General features: G+C 44.7%; 1 protein-coding gene across 2 annotated transcripts in view; it reads left to right on the top strand.

The window, feature by feature from the left end:
- EEPD1 (endonuclease/exonuclease/phosphatase family domain containing 1) overlaps nt 1-18,499 on the top strand; it is a 64,271-nt gene that overhangs the window by 21,666 nt on the left and 24,106 nt on the right. For both annotated transcript variants that reach the window (XM_037384937.1, XM_037384938.1), the window contains exon 2: nt 12,943-12,994. In XM_037384937.1, the coding sequence (XP_037240834.1) occupies nt 12,943-12,994 (52 nt within the window). The remainder of the gene's footprint in view (nt 1-12,942; nt 12,995-18,499) is intronic.

Genomic DNA, 18,499 nt, shown 5'->3' on the forward strand with positions numbered 1-18,499 from the left:
AGCCCAGAAAGTTTGGGAACCACCAAATGAGATGCTTGTATGGACAGTGGTGACATCCCATTATGTGAGATGAGAGCTGGGGGAAAAGCAGAGAAGCTGTTTGCCTTCTTTACAATGTGTCTTACTGTGTCCTCTGAAGAATCTGGCACAAGCTATTGTCGGGGTGGGAGGAAAAAACCTTTACTTGACCCCATGTGTCTAGTCAGATAAACCTATTCCTATGTCAACAAAGACCATTGTGGTAGAACGTATTTGCCACACAGGGTAATTCTCCTTTATGATGGGTAATAAGTTATTGCACTCTGTAACAGTATGTAATCTGGGGGAGTGGCTGCTGTGGCAGATGGTAGCCCTTCAATCCAGAAGATCCTGGAGAAACTCGGCTGAGTCAACAGAAGCTTTATGAGGTTCAAAAGGAAGCACGTAACCTCACACTGCAGGGTGAATGACCCCTTGCTGTAGTACAAGTGGACAGCTGGCTGGTTTGAGATCTTCAGAAGAGACATTAGAAGAAGCTTCCTCAATCATAAGTTGGTGCAGCACTGGAAGAGGTTATCTTGAGGCCGTGGAGACTTAGTGTTTTGGAGGTTTTCAGGTCTCAGCTGGGTGAAGCCACAGCGGACCTCATGATAGTGCCGTGTTGAGGTGGTTGTTGCATCGCACCGTCTCTTTCGACCAATGTTTCTGTGTTTGTGGTTCTGTAGTACTCCTAGAGACAGACACCCAGAATTTGGTTGATGTAGGATTCTTCTCCTTACCATGCAGTCCCTAGGAATTTTCTGGGATGTGGCAGAAAAGATGAATGGTAGCAGCCTGTGGAAATAGGCTTAGTCTGCTCTGCTATATGTTTGCGTTGCATACTTTCTTTGAGTGCTCTGTCCCTTCTGCTTAGTATAGCTGTGCTGGAAAACTCTGCCAGCAAACTGAGCGGAGGCTGGTTCGAGGACAGCCGTTGGCTGGGAGAGTGCCGACTCAGCTGGTTTTTCTGACTTTGAGAATTCAGGAAGGATTACGTTCTCTCCCGGATTACAGTTGCAGCTATGTGATGCATCCCCTGGAGGTTTAAATCAAAAACTTTCCGTGTTATTTTGATACTCAGAGCAAAGGCTATATGAGGTTGTGGCTTTTTGCTCATCAGAGGCTTAAGCTTCGTGTAGCACCCACCACACTTCGAATTCATTATTAAAGTAAAAGACAACTGGACTGATAGAAAGACTAGCTGGTCTGCCGTTTGGGTTGAAGTTATATAAATGGCACTCCAGGTGCCCCATAAGCTGAATTCCCTATTCTAATGCAGTATCTTGTGATGTTGTAGGTGAAACTGGTAGGATACTTTTGTAATTAACTCTTGGAAAGGAGGCTTTTAACTTTTTATCCTTATGTGGCAGGTGGTTTTCTTATCTAATTTGTGCTTTCTGCGGGCTCTTGCAGATGCGACCTCAGTATTGGCTGGTTGTTATTTTCCGACTACAATATGCTTTGCATTTCTGGTGACCTAAGAGTGTAGCATCAGTGTAAAAAAAAATTTTTTTATGGCTTGACATCAACTCCACTTGTGAGTAGCCTTACTCAGTTGTCTTCAGTGGTATATCTGACAGCTGAAGACTTGGGTGCATGAAAGACAGAGGAGCGCCATCTTCACTGGTATGTGAAACTCCGGTTTTCTGCCTTTGCTCCCTCTGGCCCGCTTCTTTTCACTGTTTTCCATTTCTTTACTTCACATTTTGGAAAGTGCAGTTGACCTTGGTTTTAGAAGGATGGATGGATGCTTGCATTCCTTCAAAGCTCAGGCATCAAATTGTTCCATTTTCTGTAATCTCGAAAGCAGGCTAGCCAAGTGACTGTTTTGAGGAAGTCTCATTTACTGCGGCCTTTCCTTTGCCATATTGTATAGATGCTGCAAAAAGACCCAGCTGTTGGCAGTGGATCCTGCTGCCATTCCTGTTTATGGTGCAGTAGACGGCTGTGCTGACTGATACGCTCAGCTCTGTTGATGTGTAAACTCGACATGAGGCTCAGCCTGTGCTGGAGACCTTTGCTGGAGTAGTAATGCAGGAATGTTATCTTGTCAACCCCCCCGGTTTTCCCCTTCATGGTTACAAGACCTCAGTCACCTTGGGAAAGTCTTCTCTTCGTCCTTTGATGCTTGCTCCTTGCTCTTGCAGAGCACCACAGCATCAAGGTCTTGCCACCAGCTTCATTCTAGAAGTGTGGTGGGGCTGGCTTCTGACCACACGGTGGGAAGTCCTTAAAATGGTCAGGCTGTCTGCTAATGCGGTTTCTGCTTCATTCTCTACCTTTTGTAATGATGCGCTTCATTTTATCCTTTCCGTCCAAATGTCTTTGAATTTGGGAGACAGCATAAGCTGCTTATGAAATAGCTGTAAAGTACACTTGACCAAGCACTGCTCTTGATTTCTGTAGCGTTCCTGTCCCCTCGTCGCAGTGCCTCTCCTCAACAATTTCATAGTGTCTGAGCACCTCTTGTTTATGTTCTCCTATTTTAATCCTCAATGTTCAGCCTCCTCCTCCATTTAAACAATTCCACCTTGGCATGAAGTCTTCTGCAGAAGATGCTGGTATGAAATGCACAATTGCTGTGGCACTCTGCCAGCCTCTTCCAAGCAAGCAGGAGCCAACTTTTGAGGGTCAATCTCTGTTAAGAGCGTACTATAAAAGACTTTGAAGTTCTGTATCCAGATTCAGTCAGGAAGCTTCGGCACTCTTTGCATAATGCCAGGATAAATGGTACTGTCACTCAGATGCCGCCAGCTGATTGTGGTTCTCCCACCAACAAACTGCAGCATTGCTCTTGGCCCTGTGTTTAACAAAACAAACTGGTTTCCACTGTATGTATGCCTTTGTAAGGTTTTTAACTGGGCAAACCCACTTGTCTGAGAGGAAGATGTGCATGTATGACACAGTAATATTGCATTAAGTTTCTGATGGTGAATAAGGAGGCTTGAGGAGCTTTCACACAAAAGCTTGATAGCTTATGGTTCACATACCTGACGGAGAAAGAGAAGCAAACTATTTCAAGTCATGTTTTATTGCTTCCCAAGTTCAAGTCTGTTTTGCAGGGACACAGAGGCAAATTCTTCAATTAGAGTCCCTGTTAATCACTTTGCCTTCTAAGGCCTCATAATTTTATTGCCGGCTTCGTTCTTTATGGCAGAACTAAAGTGTGGTGGTGTGCCCTTTTCCAAACATGCCCATTTGATCTAATTAAGGACTACTCAGTTTTGCCATTGCTGCAGTAGGGCAGGGTTGGATTGGAGAATGTGCCGTTTCTGGAACTAAGAAGCCCTACCCCAGCAGGGAATGATTCAGAAAATCCGGAAAAAGAGCCAAATGACAGAGACCACTTACACTATAACATAATGCCTATATTTGGAAGCTCCAAGTCACCTTTGATTTTTATGAGCTTCTAAATTTTTGCTTTTGGTCTTGTTCTCCTCCCTTGTTGGACAGATTTGAGTAATTCGGTGCAAGTTAAATAACTTGCCCATGTCCCGTTTTAATGACTCAGAAGAAATCAACGTTGCTGCAAACACAATACTCTTTGTGAGCCTCTCTGTTCCTGCAGAATTATAAGGAAACAGGCATCCTGTGAAAAATTAAAAAAAAAAATATCTTAAGACTGAACATTATACAGAGCATTTTCCCCATTTCAAAACTACTAAACATAAGGTGAACCGGTTTGAAGTGAGACATTATTACTCTTAGATAAATATAGTAAGAAATGCAACATGGAAGAAAGAAAGTACATTTTATCATGATAGAAGTTATACTAAAGGCCCACTCCCCTCCCTCCCCCTTTTCTAATATGGGCAGCTGGGTTTGGTTTGCTGTCTGTCAAAAGTGAGTTGAAACAACTTGTGTGTTTTTTGTGAGTGAATATAACTGTCATCAGATTATTGTCATGTATCGCTCGTCATCCCCCTCACCACCTTGTAGTAGTATTCTCTTCTGCTTCCTGAATTATCATATAGTGAAGTGCTTGGCACAGAAGTAATCAGTGAAGGAGTAGGTGGAAGTGGTGACAAGGAGGTCTCCTGGATCGTCACCCTGAGTTTTGCATGGTGTTGGAAGTTAAGCTGCATTGCCACTGCCTGTACCTGGTCCCTGTTAGCAGAGACAAGGCAAGGTTGCTGTGTTCAAGATACTTTAATATAGGTATTTGGTTTGCTTCTGTTTTATTCATTAGGCTATGACTCTATAATCTTCTGTTACTGGCAGTCTCAGGTCTTCTGTGGTTTCGCCTCATCCATTTGGGAACTTGGGGATTATTTTCAGATGCCTAGTCTATTTCAGACTCTCTTTTAATTTTATTTTATTTTTTTAAATCAACAAATAATGAGTTAGAACAGATTGATCCTTTTGAGCCATTTGTCTAATTAACCTTTGCCTCTCAGGAATCAGCTTTGGTTCTGTTCAATCAAGTGCAATGTATCCCAGCCTTTAATAACCAGCATTTCTTCTGAGAATCTTGGAAGTCTTCCATGACTTTTACTTTTCTAACTGCTACCACTCTGTTGGCATTGCACCTGTTTGCAGAAGGAGACTTGGGGAAGGGCAGGAAAGAATAATAAGAGGACACCAAGAGAAAAGTCTGTAGGATGGCCTATAACATTTAGCAAAGTGCTTCTAAAAAGTGCAGTTAGCTCAGGGCTCATGTCTTCAGTACTCTGCATCCCAAATTGAGAAGGGTTAGCAAACCGTTATGAACATAATCATGAATGAAAGGATTTATGCGCACATGGCATGCACCCGTAAGTGTGCCCCTTCTGCAGCTTCTCTGGCTTAAAAGTTAGAGGCAATCTTCAGAAAGGGAAACTTTATGCAAGTGGAAATGAGTAGACAATGTCCGGAGTTCTTCCCTCTTACCTGGAGAAGGAAAGAATTAGGCCTGAGACGTGATCCTCTATGTGTAGGAGGAGCTACACAGGCTCCTTCCCTGCTGTTCTTATCCTCTCTTATGATGGAACCCCCCAGAAATTGCACAAGTGTCCTGTTGAGCATCAGTGCCTCACAACCCAGGAGACACCTTTTCCAGGTAGATGGACAAGAAAAGAATGATGTTCCTTCTGCTAAAAAAAGTATAACAAAATAAAATAATTCAGTTCCTTCACTCAGACACTTTGGGAATTTTGAGCAGCTCCTCTCTTAAATTCACTGTGCGTGACCTGCTGTGCTTACTGATGTAGGAAATGTCTCTATGCACAGCAGTGTGGATTTTATCCCTTTGGAAAGAGCTTGGAACAAGTGTTCCCAAGGAGAAGGCCAAGGTGGCTTCCAGGTCTCATTATGCATGGGCATTCACATGCTTTCTGCAGCTGGCTGTGGCTTGGGTAATTTTGTGAGCATTTCTTACTCCTGTCAGAATGCTAGGAAGAAGTCTGCTGTTCTTGCAACCTCCCTTTTTGGTTTTGCAGTCATGCATTGGGAATACACAGTGTCCAGGGTTTATGAATCATCGTTCTGTTCCTGCCATGATATAGCTGTGCTGAAACCACACTATCAGCTGAACATAAATCAGGCCCTCAATGCAAAGTTCTTAGGTCCTGCAAAACGATGCACAGGGATAGGAAAGAGAGCAGCAAGGAGAGAGCTGCATGTGAGAGAGGATTGAGAGAGCATCCCTGGACCCAGGGAAGTGCTGAAATGGAAGAAGAGAGCAGAGAACTATTTCAGTTGCCTCCTGCCTGTTAGCCTGGGTAATGCTGCTGTTTCCCCCCATCTGCTCTCAGTAGTAACCATCCATAATTCATGTTTTCCCCCTTTTAGTTCCATTACAGTTTCCTTTCTCCCCGAGAAAAATACTTCAATCACTCACATAATGTAATAGGAGGCGTGAATGCAAACATCGGGGGAACAGTGTTCGCCTGGCCTGTGCTGCACCGCCAATTTGCCTGATGGATTTCAGCTTCTCTGCTCCTTCCATTTACTCCTGGTTCCCTTCGCAGCTGCAGTGCCTTGATCCGCTTTTGAGTTTCAAACCATTCTGCAGGCAAATCAATGATGACTAGACATCGAAGAACAGCTGCTTTCATCCGAACTAGAAAACTGCAAAAAAGTGGCCTAATAAAAATGTACATATATACATATAGTTATATATAAATATATATGTTTTGAAAATTACTTATAAGATTTATAATAGCTATTTAACATGCAAGTATATATAATGTCTTTATAGAAATATATATGTAAAATATATATATGCATATATATAAAGTAAATATAAATACGCGGGTTTTTTAAAAAAAAGGAAATGCAGCCCCCTAGTTTTATCTTAATTTGCACTTACTGTAGATGTATTTTTCCTGAGAATCTTCCAAATCATTTTGTTGTGTCATTAGCTGGCAGCTAGTCCCAAAGCAATATGGCATGGTATTCCCATCCAAGCCCGTCAGCTTACTTCATAAGCTCTCTGGTGGCTTCCAGCAGCCGTTAAGACGTGGCAGCGGACACGATTTTTCCTTCCATTTAAGGAGTGATTGAGAAGACGCAGATGCTTTTAGTGGAAAAGGGAGAAACTGATTTTATTTCCTTGTCAGAATTCATAGGGGTAGATGCAGAAAGTTTATGAGGCTGAAAGTCTTTAAGCATGCTTTTTTTTCTTTCTTCTGTCTGCTTTTGTTTTTGCTGGGGTTTGAATGGACAGGGTCTTGCAGGGAAAGACAACTTGGTAAATGGGATACGACAGCAAAAATGAGATGGTTTTTCACAGTGCATGCATTGATGATGGAATCACTGGGGCAAACAGTGCCAAGAAACCAAGCCTCAGGTCTCATTAGACATTAGCAGCAAGGGACAATTCCAAATGTGGAATTAAAAACAAACAAGCAAACAAAAAACCCCACAAACACCACGACACCATCCCCCAGGTGTCTCCTCCCCATTTGCTTAAGCAGCAAGTTTTTCTGTGTTTGTCACTTTTTGGCTCTTTCCCCACCCTCCAGGTACTTGCACGTGCTCAGTGCCTAAGCTTCTGCCTGGGCTTAAAACAATTAGCAAGCAGCTAATCACAGCCCTGAACCTCAGACGGTCAACAGCTGGCCGCAGCGGAGCAGTGCCACAGCCCTCCTGGTGAACACGGACCTGCGCCGGTTGCTGCCCCATCCTTGTCGTTGCTCACCCTGTCCCCTGGCAAGCGCCAAGGGAGAAGCAGGGGCTGTGGGTTGCGGTGTGAATGGCGATGAAACGGCGTGTGCCCTTTCGGTGGGAGAGCTGGGGACCGAGGTCAGGTGTGAGGAGAGTGGGCAGCTGGTGGGGAGTGCTCCCACCTAGGTGCCAAGGCCCATCAGCACAGCTCAGCTGCATTTCTTTTGTGCTTTTTTGCTTCCAACACTCGTGTTTCATGCCTATCTCTTTAAAGCAGAACTGATTTGTGAGTGAGGGAAGTTTGTGTGGATATGCAATATAGCTTTAGCACACAGATTTGATGACCCAAGGGGTCTTGTCCTGTTCTTTTTGCTAACTAACCCCAATGTGAGCCTGTCATCAAGCACTCCAGTCACGTGCATCCGTGCTCTACTCTTGGATATGTAAATCATCCACAAAACTTCGCTGTGGGCCGTAACATGGTTACGGGATCTTATCTCAAGAACAAAGAGGGAAAGTTTATGGACTGAAAGGGAGTGAGGAGGGAATGATTTAATGATATTCAAAATAACTGTTTGGAGTTGAGTGGTTTTTGCACAGGCTATTTATAATAATGTCTGTGAGCCTAGCTGAAGCGTGATTCGGTACAGCTGTATGCTGAAGACAGAGCCAGAAAACTAAGAGAAGTCAAATGACATTTCTTGATGTTGTTAACTTTAGTCAGGCTTGTGCGCTGACTAATAGAAAGCATGATTTTGGGGGGGAAAACCTCGGGCCTCAAGCAAATATGTACAAGTTTGCAAAGCAAACTGAGACTGATGCTCAGTTCAGGTCACTGCTGGATGACAGCCCCGAGTTGGTCATGACTGGCAACGAGCCCTGTGCCATCCCAGCCTGCAGGTCGGAGCCAGGCAGCGCTGGCTGTCTGGGGAGCTCTGCTCTTCCAGGCTGCGGAGGGAGGCTGGCTGCAGGAAGGAAGACCAAAGTGGTAGTAAATCTGGCTGTGCTGGCATGCCTGGAGACTCACCGTGCACCAGGTGTTTGCAGGCTAACAAGGTGTGGAGAGCTGAGGCATAGGTGCTGGGAATTCCACCTTCCAGCCAGGGTCTTGCTGCTCTACCTTTGCAGCCACCCTGCGTCACAGCACCGAGCAGCTTCTGTGGGATGCCATCGTGAAGCCAAGCGTTGGCTTAACTGCTTCACCGACTTTCTGAGCACTGAACTTAATGCTTCACATTTTCCTCATTTCCTCCTCTTTCCCATTTTCTCAAAATCACCAGGTTCTGCACTGGATGGGATCCTCAGCCGCACCCTAGATGCAGGTCACTGTGCTTGTTGATACAGGGCGCTGCTCTGGAGACCTTCTCCCTTGATAGTGGTCACCAAGTGACCGGTGTCCCTAATGGCTGGAATTCTACTGCTGTGCAGGGATGGTCCAGAAGCGGGCTGTAATCCTAAATCCTCTCTACCCCTATAGCAGAGCACCCTCCAAGCTGGTTTTGGAGGAAGCAGCTTCTCTCCCTCAGGTGAAGACCTCGGTTCATTCTGTATGGAGACATCTTGGATCTGCCTTGCATGGCAGTTGCTGTCTATCCTGTGTGCCTTGCTGCAGAACCATAGGTTTGCTGGTTTGCAGGCAGGTGACCCTGCAGTGGTTCTTAGCAAGGCCCTGGCATCCCCTGTCACAGGAGCAGCTGGGATTTTGTGGGCAATGTGACCTCAAGCTGGGAAGCGAAGCTCAATGTGAATAAAACACAATGATGGCTCATGGTGAATGGGGATGCACCAACCAGTAAGGGGCCTTATTGGCAAGTTTGCAGTATTGCAAAAGGTTGCTAAAAAGGCTTAAATTATTCCTGGCTATGTGGGATTACAGCGAGGAACCCAGTGCTACATGTTTTTAAGTAAGAAGACTTTGAGGAAAGGATTGCAATGCTACCCTGAGGCATAGAGTTGTGCTGTAGCTATAGGCGTTTGCTCAGCACTGTGACTAATCTGGAAACCAAAAGGAATTCCCTTAGAGGAGAACGCTGTGCACCACCCGCAGCCAGAAAAAGAGGGAGTCATGGGTTTCCTTGACAGCACATCATGTTTGCATATTTTTATTGCTGGAGGAGAGTCCTTCATCCTGATCACTGCATGTTTTCAAGTATTTTGAGTGTGCCTGGGGTGCCAGGATATTAATGTCAATAGCTTTGTTTAAGTAGATCATGTAAGTAATTGAGTCAGTGACTATTTTTAATAGGGCTTTAGATACAAGCAGGGCCATTTTCAGCAAGTCAGTGTAGTTACTTGTATTACGGGTTTCCTACCAGTGTACTTTAAAGCTGGCAGATAGAGCAGGTGCTCCAGGAACCAAAAGATTTTGTCAGGAAATATGATTTTTCTACAACTTTGTTCATAAGTTAGTGTTTGCATACCACAGGTGAGGATGAAAGCAGTGACGCCACGACATATAAACAGAGTACTTAAATGTTGTGTTGTAGATGGCAAGAGCTTGGGCTTCAGCTTTGGCTTTTGGTAACTCACTTTGCATTTCTGCTTTATCAGAGGTTTTTTTTCCCCTGCTCTCTCAGTTGCTGATTATATTCCCATTTACTCTGAAATCCTTTGTGAACACACAAGCTACAAACAGCATACATAGTTAGGAACTGCTTTCAGTGTTTGTAGGATTGCTGATGTAGTGCCTGAATAAGCAGCCTGATTTATTTTCAAAGCGTCAAACCTCCAAAGCAGCAGCCTTGAAAGAAGCTGCATTTCCAAGCCACCATTGTATGAGGTAGCACATACTAATGTTGCTTGGAATTGCTGGAAGAAATAGCATTAAATAACTGGCTATCAAGAGCAGTTTTCCAGGTAGTGGACTGTAATCCAGTGGGCAGAGACAGCATCTGTGATGGTGCTTCAAGGGGAGAAATATCGTGCAGCTGGCTGTATGAAGGCTGATGTTCGAATTTGCTGATTCCTTTTGACCCAGAAAAAATACTGGAGTCACCTGAGGACGAAAGAGTGAAGTACTGGGCAAACATTGACCTCTGAATATTTGTAACAGTGGAGGGAAGTCTTTTTCTCACCAAGAGTCAAACCCATGTTGATAGACATCATGTAACACTGAATTCAGATTTGCTTCTGGCCCGGCATATGCAGTATCTCTACAGGACGTAAACGTTTTGTATGGGTTTTTCACCTCTGAACAAGAGTACAGCATTCCTGTAAATATAATGAGGTAAAGCAAAAAGATTCCTGCTCCCTGTTTTATTGCTTGCTTCTGTGCAACTCTGTACACTTTGTTTTAAATAAAAGCATACCAGTTGAGGGAGTTGTTGTGGGGCTTTACTGGTGTAAATGGGAAGGAGGGTAGGTTTGTACAGAAGGATGATAATCTCTGATGAAAACAGCACTTGCATCTGGGTCAGTCTGTGTCTTTCTTCTGCGGGTGTTGAGTGTCAGATAATCCACGATTAATGTTCTAGAAATAAATCAGTCAATCGGTAGAAGCATCAGCAGCCTGGATTGATAAATTCTACCTTTTGATGATTAAGCAATGGAAAAGTCGCTGGCTTCAAAAGGAAAAAGACCAAAGTAATTTGCATAACAAAATCCACATTGTTGTACAGCTTGCCGAAGGGAATGGCAAAATGTTAGATTGCAGAAGGTACACACAGACTTGAACCGATCTTTGCAGTGACCCAGCTGGCTGTGAGCATCCCAGTTGCCTCCAGTTCAGCTGAATGCTTGTGTGCAGGCTAGTGTGTTCACCACATGGTAACAGAAAACCGTGTGCCCCCTGCTACTGTAGTGGTTGGGCTTTAATGGAATACTTTTTTCTTTTTCCTGATTATCCCGTTGTTTTCTGAAGCATCTCCACCCTCTCTGTCTTGGGAGTGGTGGCCTCTGCAGACTGGAAATGCGTGGTCTGGGGCTGTTTTATAATTCATTGGGTTTAGGCTTTTTATGACGCTTTGAAGACATCTGAAAACTAGAAATACATTAATAGAAATACATTTGTGTTTAGGGGTTAGGCTGTGAGTACCTGTAGCAGAAGGAATTGTAACAGAGTGGAAGGACAGGACTAAAGCTGCATTTTGCCAGTGGCTGTTACTGGATGGGTGTACATAATTAATGTATAAGAAGTCAATGGAGGCTCAAGAATTATGCAATGCTGTTCTGAGGTTTTCAAAGACTAATAAAACTTCTTGTAGTACATGGCAAATTATATCCTTTGGCAGACCTCTATGTTGACTGTTCGCAGAGTCTTGAATATGCGCATTTAACTACACTGGCTCTCTGCTGTGTCTGTCTACAGTCTTAAGAGTCTTTTAAACAATATTTATATGTATAGTTTGACTCTTCTACTGCTGCACAAATTTTATTGTACCCCTAGGTAAGGGAAATTACCCCCTGGAGCCCAAGGATAATATATTAAGCGACTGGTTTCAAGACTGGGTAAGGAAGGTGAGCAGTCAGAGTTGCAATAATGGTCTAGTGCACAGTAAAAAGCCCGCCAGTGTTCTGCAAGCCTGGCTTGGGGCAGCATGGTGTGGCAGCAGCTTCTGCCGTCATGGGAGGACATAGGGGATGATGCCAGGACAGGTGGGTTGAACTGCCCTGAGGAAATGAGGTTCCCCCCTCATTTCATTAACCATATAGTGAACCTAAACATTAGCTTCGTTAGGCACCAAAGCTGTAGAGAGCTAAAGTTTAGGTGGGCTGAATTGTAACCACACCATCCTAAAGCAGATGCCCGGCTCTGTAAGTGAATGTGTTGTTGATCCCTTCTACTCCCTGGCCAAGGCAGCTGCTGTGGACCGTTGATGGCAAGTGCCCAGGGATGGGGAGATGTGAGGTGTGGCCTCACCAGCGCTGCTGCCAGGGGAGCATCACCTCCTCAGACCTGCCGGCCATGCTTTGTCAGTACTCCTCAGCTTCATACCTGTCCTGTGAGCCCTGCAGCTCCCTGGGGATGCAACAAGATCCTTTCCTGAAATTCCTTAGTGTAGAAAGGATTGGGCTTTTCCACTATGTGGGGAAATGTGCAAGTAACTGAAGCAGAAGGAGAATGGATAATTTCAAATTACTCATTAAACAGATCATGGAAGTATAGATGTGTATATAAGGTTCTCTTATGTACCTTGACTTTAGCTGTGATTTTAGCTGTCTTACAGGGCAAAATCCTGTTTGAGTAACTCTCATAATCTTGAAGTGAATGAAATTCCATGTGCAGGATTTAGCTCCTAGAAGTAAACTTAGAAAAGGTTCAGTAGATGAAGAAATTTGGTTTTGATTAGCAAATGGCATTACAGGAATAATAGTTATGGATTATCTCTCTGCCCTACTTTCAAACAGTTATGCACATTTCCCTCATACCTCCCTCAATTTTCTTGAGCTGGGTTGTCTTAGTTACTGTACCTCATATATAATACAGAAAATCCCTGGGAATGACTGTTGTGGGACTCATAGAAACCTGTTGATACTGAGGAACAAGGCTGAATAGAAATGATAGAAATGTTTAGAGTCTTTCTCTGTCATTCAGAAGATCCTTCAGTGTAAATTTAAGGTATTAAAAATGTAACAATTAATGCAGTTTCTCTGTAAGGTGAATTCGGGTATGCTTGTAAGTTGGAAACCAGAAAATCTCTCGGACAGCTAATTCAAAGCGAAGAAAGTAACACTGGTTCTCTCTTGCTTTTTTGTACATTTTTTGTATCTGTACCTTTATAGACTCTTTTTTGAAGTGAGAAGTTAAAAAGAGAGCTTCAGTTCTGCTGTTACTTGTGTTTCTGTAATGCTTGCAATGGAGTGATTCATTATTTTTTCCTCTCTGTTTTTTTCTTACAGCATCAAGCTTTTGGCTGTGCAGGAGCTGGTCGATAGAGAAGCATTGGAAAAGGTATTTAAAAATATATCTTATACAACTGTCATAATACATCTAAGTTCTTAAAGTCCTTAGTGTTAGTCAGGCTTCCTAACTTTATAGGAAATCATGCAGGATAAAACAGGGCATCTTCCTAGCTACATAGTATGTGAATCAGAGGGGCAATGTTTTGTCCAAGTTGACTGCATGCTTTTGATGTTTTCTGATTTTGCAGTGGGCTCGGGGTAAGCGATGTCTCTAGACTGCCCATATTAGCTTTTGCAGAATCAGTTCCTTGCTAGCAGCTAGAATAAGTAGATGATTTGAACCAACAAAGATGACCTTCCGAAGCAGAAAGCATGTCTGAGGAGCCTCTTTTGAACATCCAGCTCAGGAGAACAGCAGGAGATGCCTTGGCAGAAGTGTGGTTTTGTTTAGTGATGAAAGGATCAAAGCGCGTGTGGTGCCTGCCAGCCTGAGCTCTCCTGCCTGCCTTGCACGGGGGTGGTCCCGCCTTTAAGCCCTGCTTTCCAGGGATCCGAGGGGCATGCCATCCACCGACCACCCCAGGGACGGCGGGGTTTACAAACAGCCCGTGCTGGGCTGTGGGGGGGCAGAGAGCAGGAGCTGTGCCGAGCCCGGGGCTTGCTGCGTCCAAGCAATGTGCTCCCACACAGGGGGAGCATCCCCCTGGTCCAGCGCCTGAGACCTCCCGTTGGCTTAGCCAAGCCACCGGTGCCTCAGCAGCCTGACGTCCCACCTGCAGAGCCCCAGCAATACCAGTAGCCTCAAAAGGCTGGAGGGTTTGTAAATAATAAAACCTGTTGTTGCCCTTCAGCCAAGGCTGTTGCAAACACAGGAGTACCCTATAGATTAAATATTTCCTGCTGCGTGAAGAACCAAATGTATTTCTTATTAGTTTATGATTTTGCTGGCCTGGAGGGTAGGACTGGACTCCCAGTGCCCATGTTGAGACCGGCGGGTTCCCTTTACTTTCTGCAGCAGCTCCTTAATCTAGATGACCAAGGAGCCAGCCGGGAGGCAGCATGGCAATAGGAGAGGCTTGGTAGGATTCAAAGAAAATGACTGGATCCGGAGCCCTGCTGGGAAAACTGCTGCCTTGTGGTGGTCACTGAGCTGGTGCTGCCCCTCTGTACCTATAGTGACCTGGCAAGGCTCGGGGAGGAAGGAGGAGACCTTCTCCTGCCTTGAGCACATCCTGCCTGTGTGATGAAAGCGCAGGTTCTGCAGCACTGCGTTAAGGGCTGCGTCTGCTAGGTGCTCTCGACATACTGGGTAAAACGAAATCCAGCAGTAGTGGGTGCTTCAGCCTCGTGCTTTGCCCCTGACTGGAGATGCGTTTCACAGAGGTCCTACGTACAACCCAGATAATTCAAGAGGGGCGTCTCTTCATTGGCTTTCATGAACTCAGATTTTGACCCAAAGAGGTGGCTTTTCTTAAAAGACAGAGACTAAGGACTAGGCAGGTGATACTGTAGTTTTCTGCATGAGTAGAAGACACAGTTCTCAACTGCTCGTTGTGCAAAACTGGTGAATATTCACAAACTGTTGTCATTTGCAGCAGTTGGTTTCTCTGGCACCTCTAGCCCTGTACACTGCTCACCTTGCTGTTGAGCTTGCAACTCCCTTCAGCACGATGCCTCCTAAAGCACAGCCTGGCATGGGTGAGTGACCTCAGCCTAGTGGGAACGGCTGTTTGAGGCATCGTCTGGAGCTCTGCAGGAAGCTCCTCAGAAAGGCTCAGCCTCAGAAAAAATGATCTTTCTAAATTGAGCTCTCTGAATATTTGATATCTGCTTTCATACAATGCCAAGCTTAAAGAATTTAAAAGGCCAGTTTAGCCCTCTGGAAAATAACAAGGTTGGAATTATGTAAGTTCAAAGACATTTGCTCTTTATTTTTTAAGTACAGGAGGGAAAAAAATAGTAGACTAGAACAAAATCCCTTGTCCTGCCTGCTTGCAGAGTCAGGTTTTGTGAACACGTGCTGGGTTGTGCATTTGTAAATCATTATGTATCTACGTTATATTGCAGGAATACAGAATATTATTAAATAATAATATTTTAATGTTCATTGCAAGACTGATTTTTTTCTGGTTTTTGAAGGGGAGTTTTCTTTAAAGTAGCTATGGACATGATAACCTGAAAGTGTTTTTCTATAGAATACTTTCTAGTCTCTCATAGATGGTTTTGAACTTTTGTAACCTTATTTCTAAAATTCAGTGCTTAGCTTTGAAAGTCTTATTATATCTTTTTGACATTTGCATGGGAACCCAGATTGAGCAGCAGCACACTGGTGAACAGCAGTGCCCCCTGAAATGGCTTAGGGGCACACACTGGTGTTTGTGCTGCAGACTAGCTCCATTAAATCAAATCACATTGAAGTTAAGGGCACGTGTAGCGAGTCTCTTGAGAACCAGGACCTTGAGACAATATCAGAAAATTATCTTGCACTGCAAAGCGCAGTTTACCATCACATATTTGAAATGGGTTGACGGTCTGGGAGACAAGGCATATGAAGCAGCAGGCTGTTAGAGCAGGATGGGAGAACCCACTTGAACTGTTGGGGTCTTGAGAAGATGGCAACCCCCTGTGGGCATGTTGCAGTAAGCTTTGCCCTCGTGTAGCAGAGTGCCACTGTGCTTCAAAAGCCTCACATCAGTTATTTACTGATTGCTTACAGCAGAGGGGTTTAATGCCATTCTGACTGTCTTGGATAATTTGTTATCTTTAAATGTTTTTCCCACCTTGGCCATCAAAAATAAATTGATCATGCCGTGAGAAGCTTTGTGTCATGCAAAGATACAATTGTGTCTTTGTTTAATTTCCTAAATCCTAATGCTCTGGCAAATTTGGCCAATGTGACCCTTTATGCCAAAGATCTACCACACCTGGCTGCATTTATGCCTGGGTTGCTGAGACAGGAGGAGTAATTGGCAGGGTTTCATTACAGCTCATCCTGGCTTGGGACAAGCTTGTGTGACCCTTGGATGCTGCTCATCAACTGGTTTGTTTCTCTGGGGTGCCACGGGCGCCTGTAAGCCCTGCAGAAGGGGTTGTTGCTTGTGGAGCTGGACCCCAGCACTGTGCTTGCTGTCATTAAGAGGAACGGAAAAGTAGTAATTTATCTCTGTGAAACAGGACTAGGTCATATAAGAACACAAATCTTTACCTGAAGAAATTTCTGGGTCAGAGACAGGCTTGTTTGCGTTTGTTTTGGCCATAGCCCATCAGACCTGTTCCAGCACGTACTCAGTGTGAGCGCTCTCACTGTCAGCTTAAAACTAAGCTTACCTTGAACCTTCAAATCGATCTGTTTCCACCCCCCAGCCTCCTCGCTGAGCTTGCCCTGGGGCTGGGGGGTTGCCTTGCTGCTGTGCCTTTCCTTCAGAAGTGCCGCTGCCGTTTGCCAAGGGCAGCGACAAATACAGATGGCAAGATGTCAGGGGACGGCTTGCGGTCCTGACAGCCTTGTCCCCACAAGGGTTCAAGGCCTCTCAGGCTTTAGAATGAAGTATCTCGGTCACGCAGGTCTGTTGGCGCTGTGTCCTGTGTGAAGCATCTCTTCCTTTTGCAGAAGCACAGCTCTGGGGGAGACCCCCAGGGACGCTCTTGCCCCAGCATGTTTTTGAGTACTTTACTGAGTCTAATTTGGGGAAGTCCTTAATTGCACATGAAGAATTCTACTTGGCAAGTGTTAATTGTATTGGGAAAGGGGAAGAAAATAATTGTCCTGAGGGACATGCTGTTTTTATAGTTTAAAAATAAATCTGTTTAAGTAATTAGCAGATTGAACTGCCTAGCCAGGTGACATTTCACATTGGTTGCTGGTTTAACATTTAAATCTGTATCCTTTTCCATAGGCAACAAGTATGCCAAAATGATTGTTCTCATTGGTGCTTGGTGCCAGTAGGATGTGCAGGAAGGGTCATCTGTATTGTAAGAAAAATAAAAATATTCTTTGCATTCTGCCAAATGTTCCCCGCTGCACTTTTCAGGCATTAACACAGGCTCTTGAGCTCATTTCTCCTTCAGAGGTAGGCTACCGAGACAAGTTAAATAATCTGTACAACAATGTTATATTTAGTAACCCCCTGACAGCTTTTTATAAGGTATGCCTGCTTTGTGAGCAAGCAACAGGAACCCATTATTTTCCTATTTGAGTATTAATAAGCAAGTGCATCTGCTGTTACTTGAGATGAGAAAGGGCTGTCCGCTTGACTCCACAGGCAGAGCGGTTTGGCTTCTCATCTAGGAAATGCAGATCATGTAACTCTGATCCACAGTTTGTGGAAGTGTGGAATTCATCTGCGAAGTGATGATTATTCTGCTTGAAGTTGGAAGTGATCTGTCTAGGCTGGCATGAGGGATATGCTGGGTGGGCTGAAGCACGGTAGGGAGTTGGGGTGAGAACTGTGGTTTGGTTCAGGGATGATTTTTCTGAAGTTGATGATAACTTGCAGCTTGAAAATCAGGGTCGGTAACATTGGTTTTGCTGTCGAGTCTGTGCCGGTGATGGCAAATTTATGCACCGTGAGCTACGTCCATCCAAGAGGTCAGTGAAAGGAAAGTGAGAAGGACAAAGCAATGACCAGTGGGCTTACATTGCCTGTACAGGGGTTTTTACCTTCACTGGAGAAGTCTTGGAGGTCACAAATCAAAAGGGATTGGAAGTCTTTCACCTGGCATTCAGAAGTAGAGGTTCTGTAGCTGTGAATCACAGGATACATTTGCTGGGCACTGGGAGAGGCAGCGACATAGCTTCCAGCCTTCTTAGTACAGGAAGGGGTCTCTTCTGTCAGCTGGCCAGACGTTACATGGGCATTTCTACTGGTGTGGACATGAAGAGTTGAGATGACAGAATGAGAAAATTCTGATCAGCCTCCTCCTCCACATAGATTTCCCCCCCACTGCCCCATATGAAGAGTTATATCTCTTTCCTCAAAGAGAACATCTTTACCCTGTGGAATAAAATGTAAAGCTTAGCACTGTTAAGCAAGCAATCCCTATGATCTGTGCTCTTTTTATTTTTTCTACCTCCCTCAGCAGTACTGATGGCTGGATTTGTCTCCCATGATGTGGAATCTGCTTCCCAGGTTTCTGCGCCCATAGGAAAGCCCAGGTATCTGTATTTGGGAGGTGTTTGCTAGATGCAACCCCTTCCCATTTGTGCAGAATATCCATACTGTGCCTGAGGAATCGAGGAGCCACAACTGGGGTGATACTGAGGAGCTGGCATTATTTTAGTAAAGGAAAATTAACAAAATTAACCTGCCCATCATTGATCAGAAGCAGCTTTTTTTCTGAGGGGAAACACAATGACAAATGTTGCCCGCTTTTCCAGGGTAGGACCCGGGAGATGAGGACAAAAGGGAATGCTTGTTTCTTTCTAGTGGCATCGCTCTAACAGTGCCATTTCAGCGGCAGTCAAAAACGGGTTTGTAAAATGCTGAGCTGCCCTGTGCGTTCCCTGCTGCAGCCTTCTACTTTCTACGCAGCACACAGAGAATTTTAACTAAAA

Source organism: Falco rusticolus, chromosome 4, assembly GCF_015220075.1.
Source record: "Falco rusticolus isolate bFalRus1 chromosome 4, bFalRus1.pri, whole genome shotgun sequence".
NCBI classification, from domain to species: Eukaryota; Metazoa; Chordata; class Aves; order Falconiformes; family Falconidae; genus Falco; species Falco rusticolus.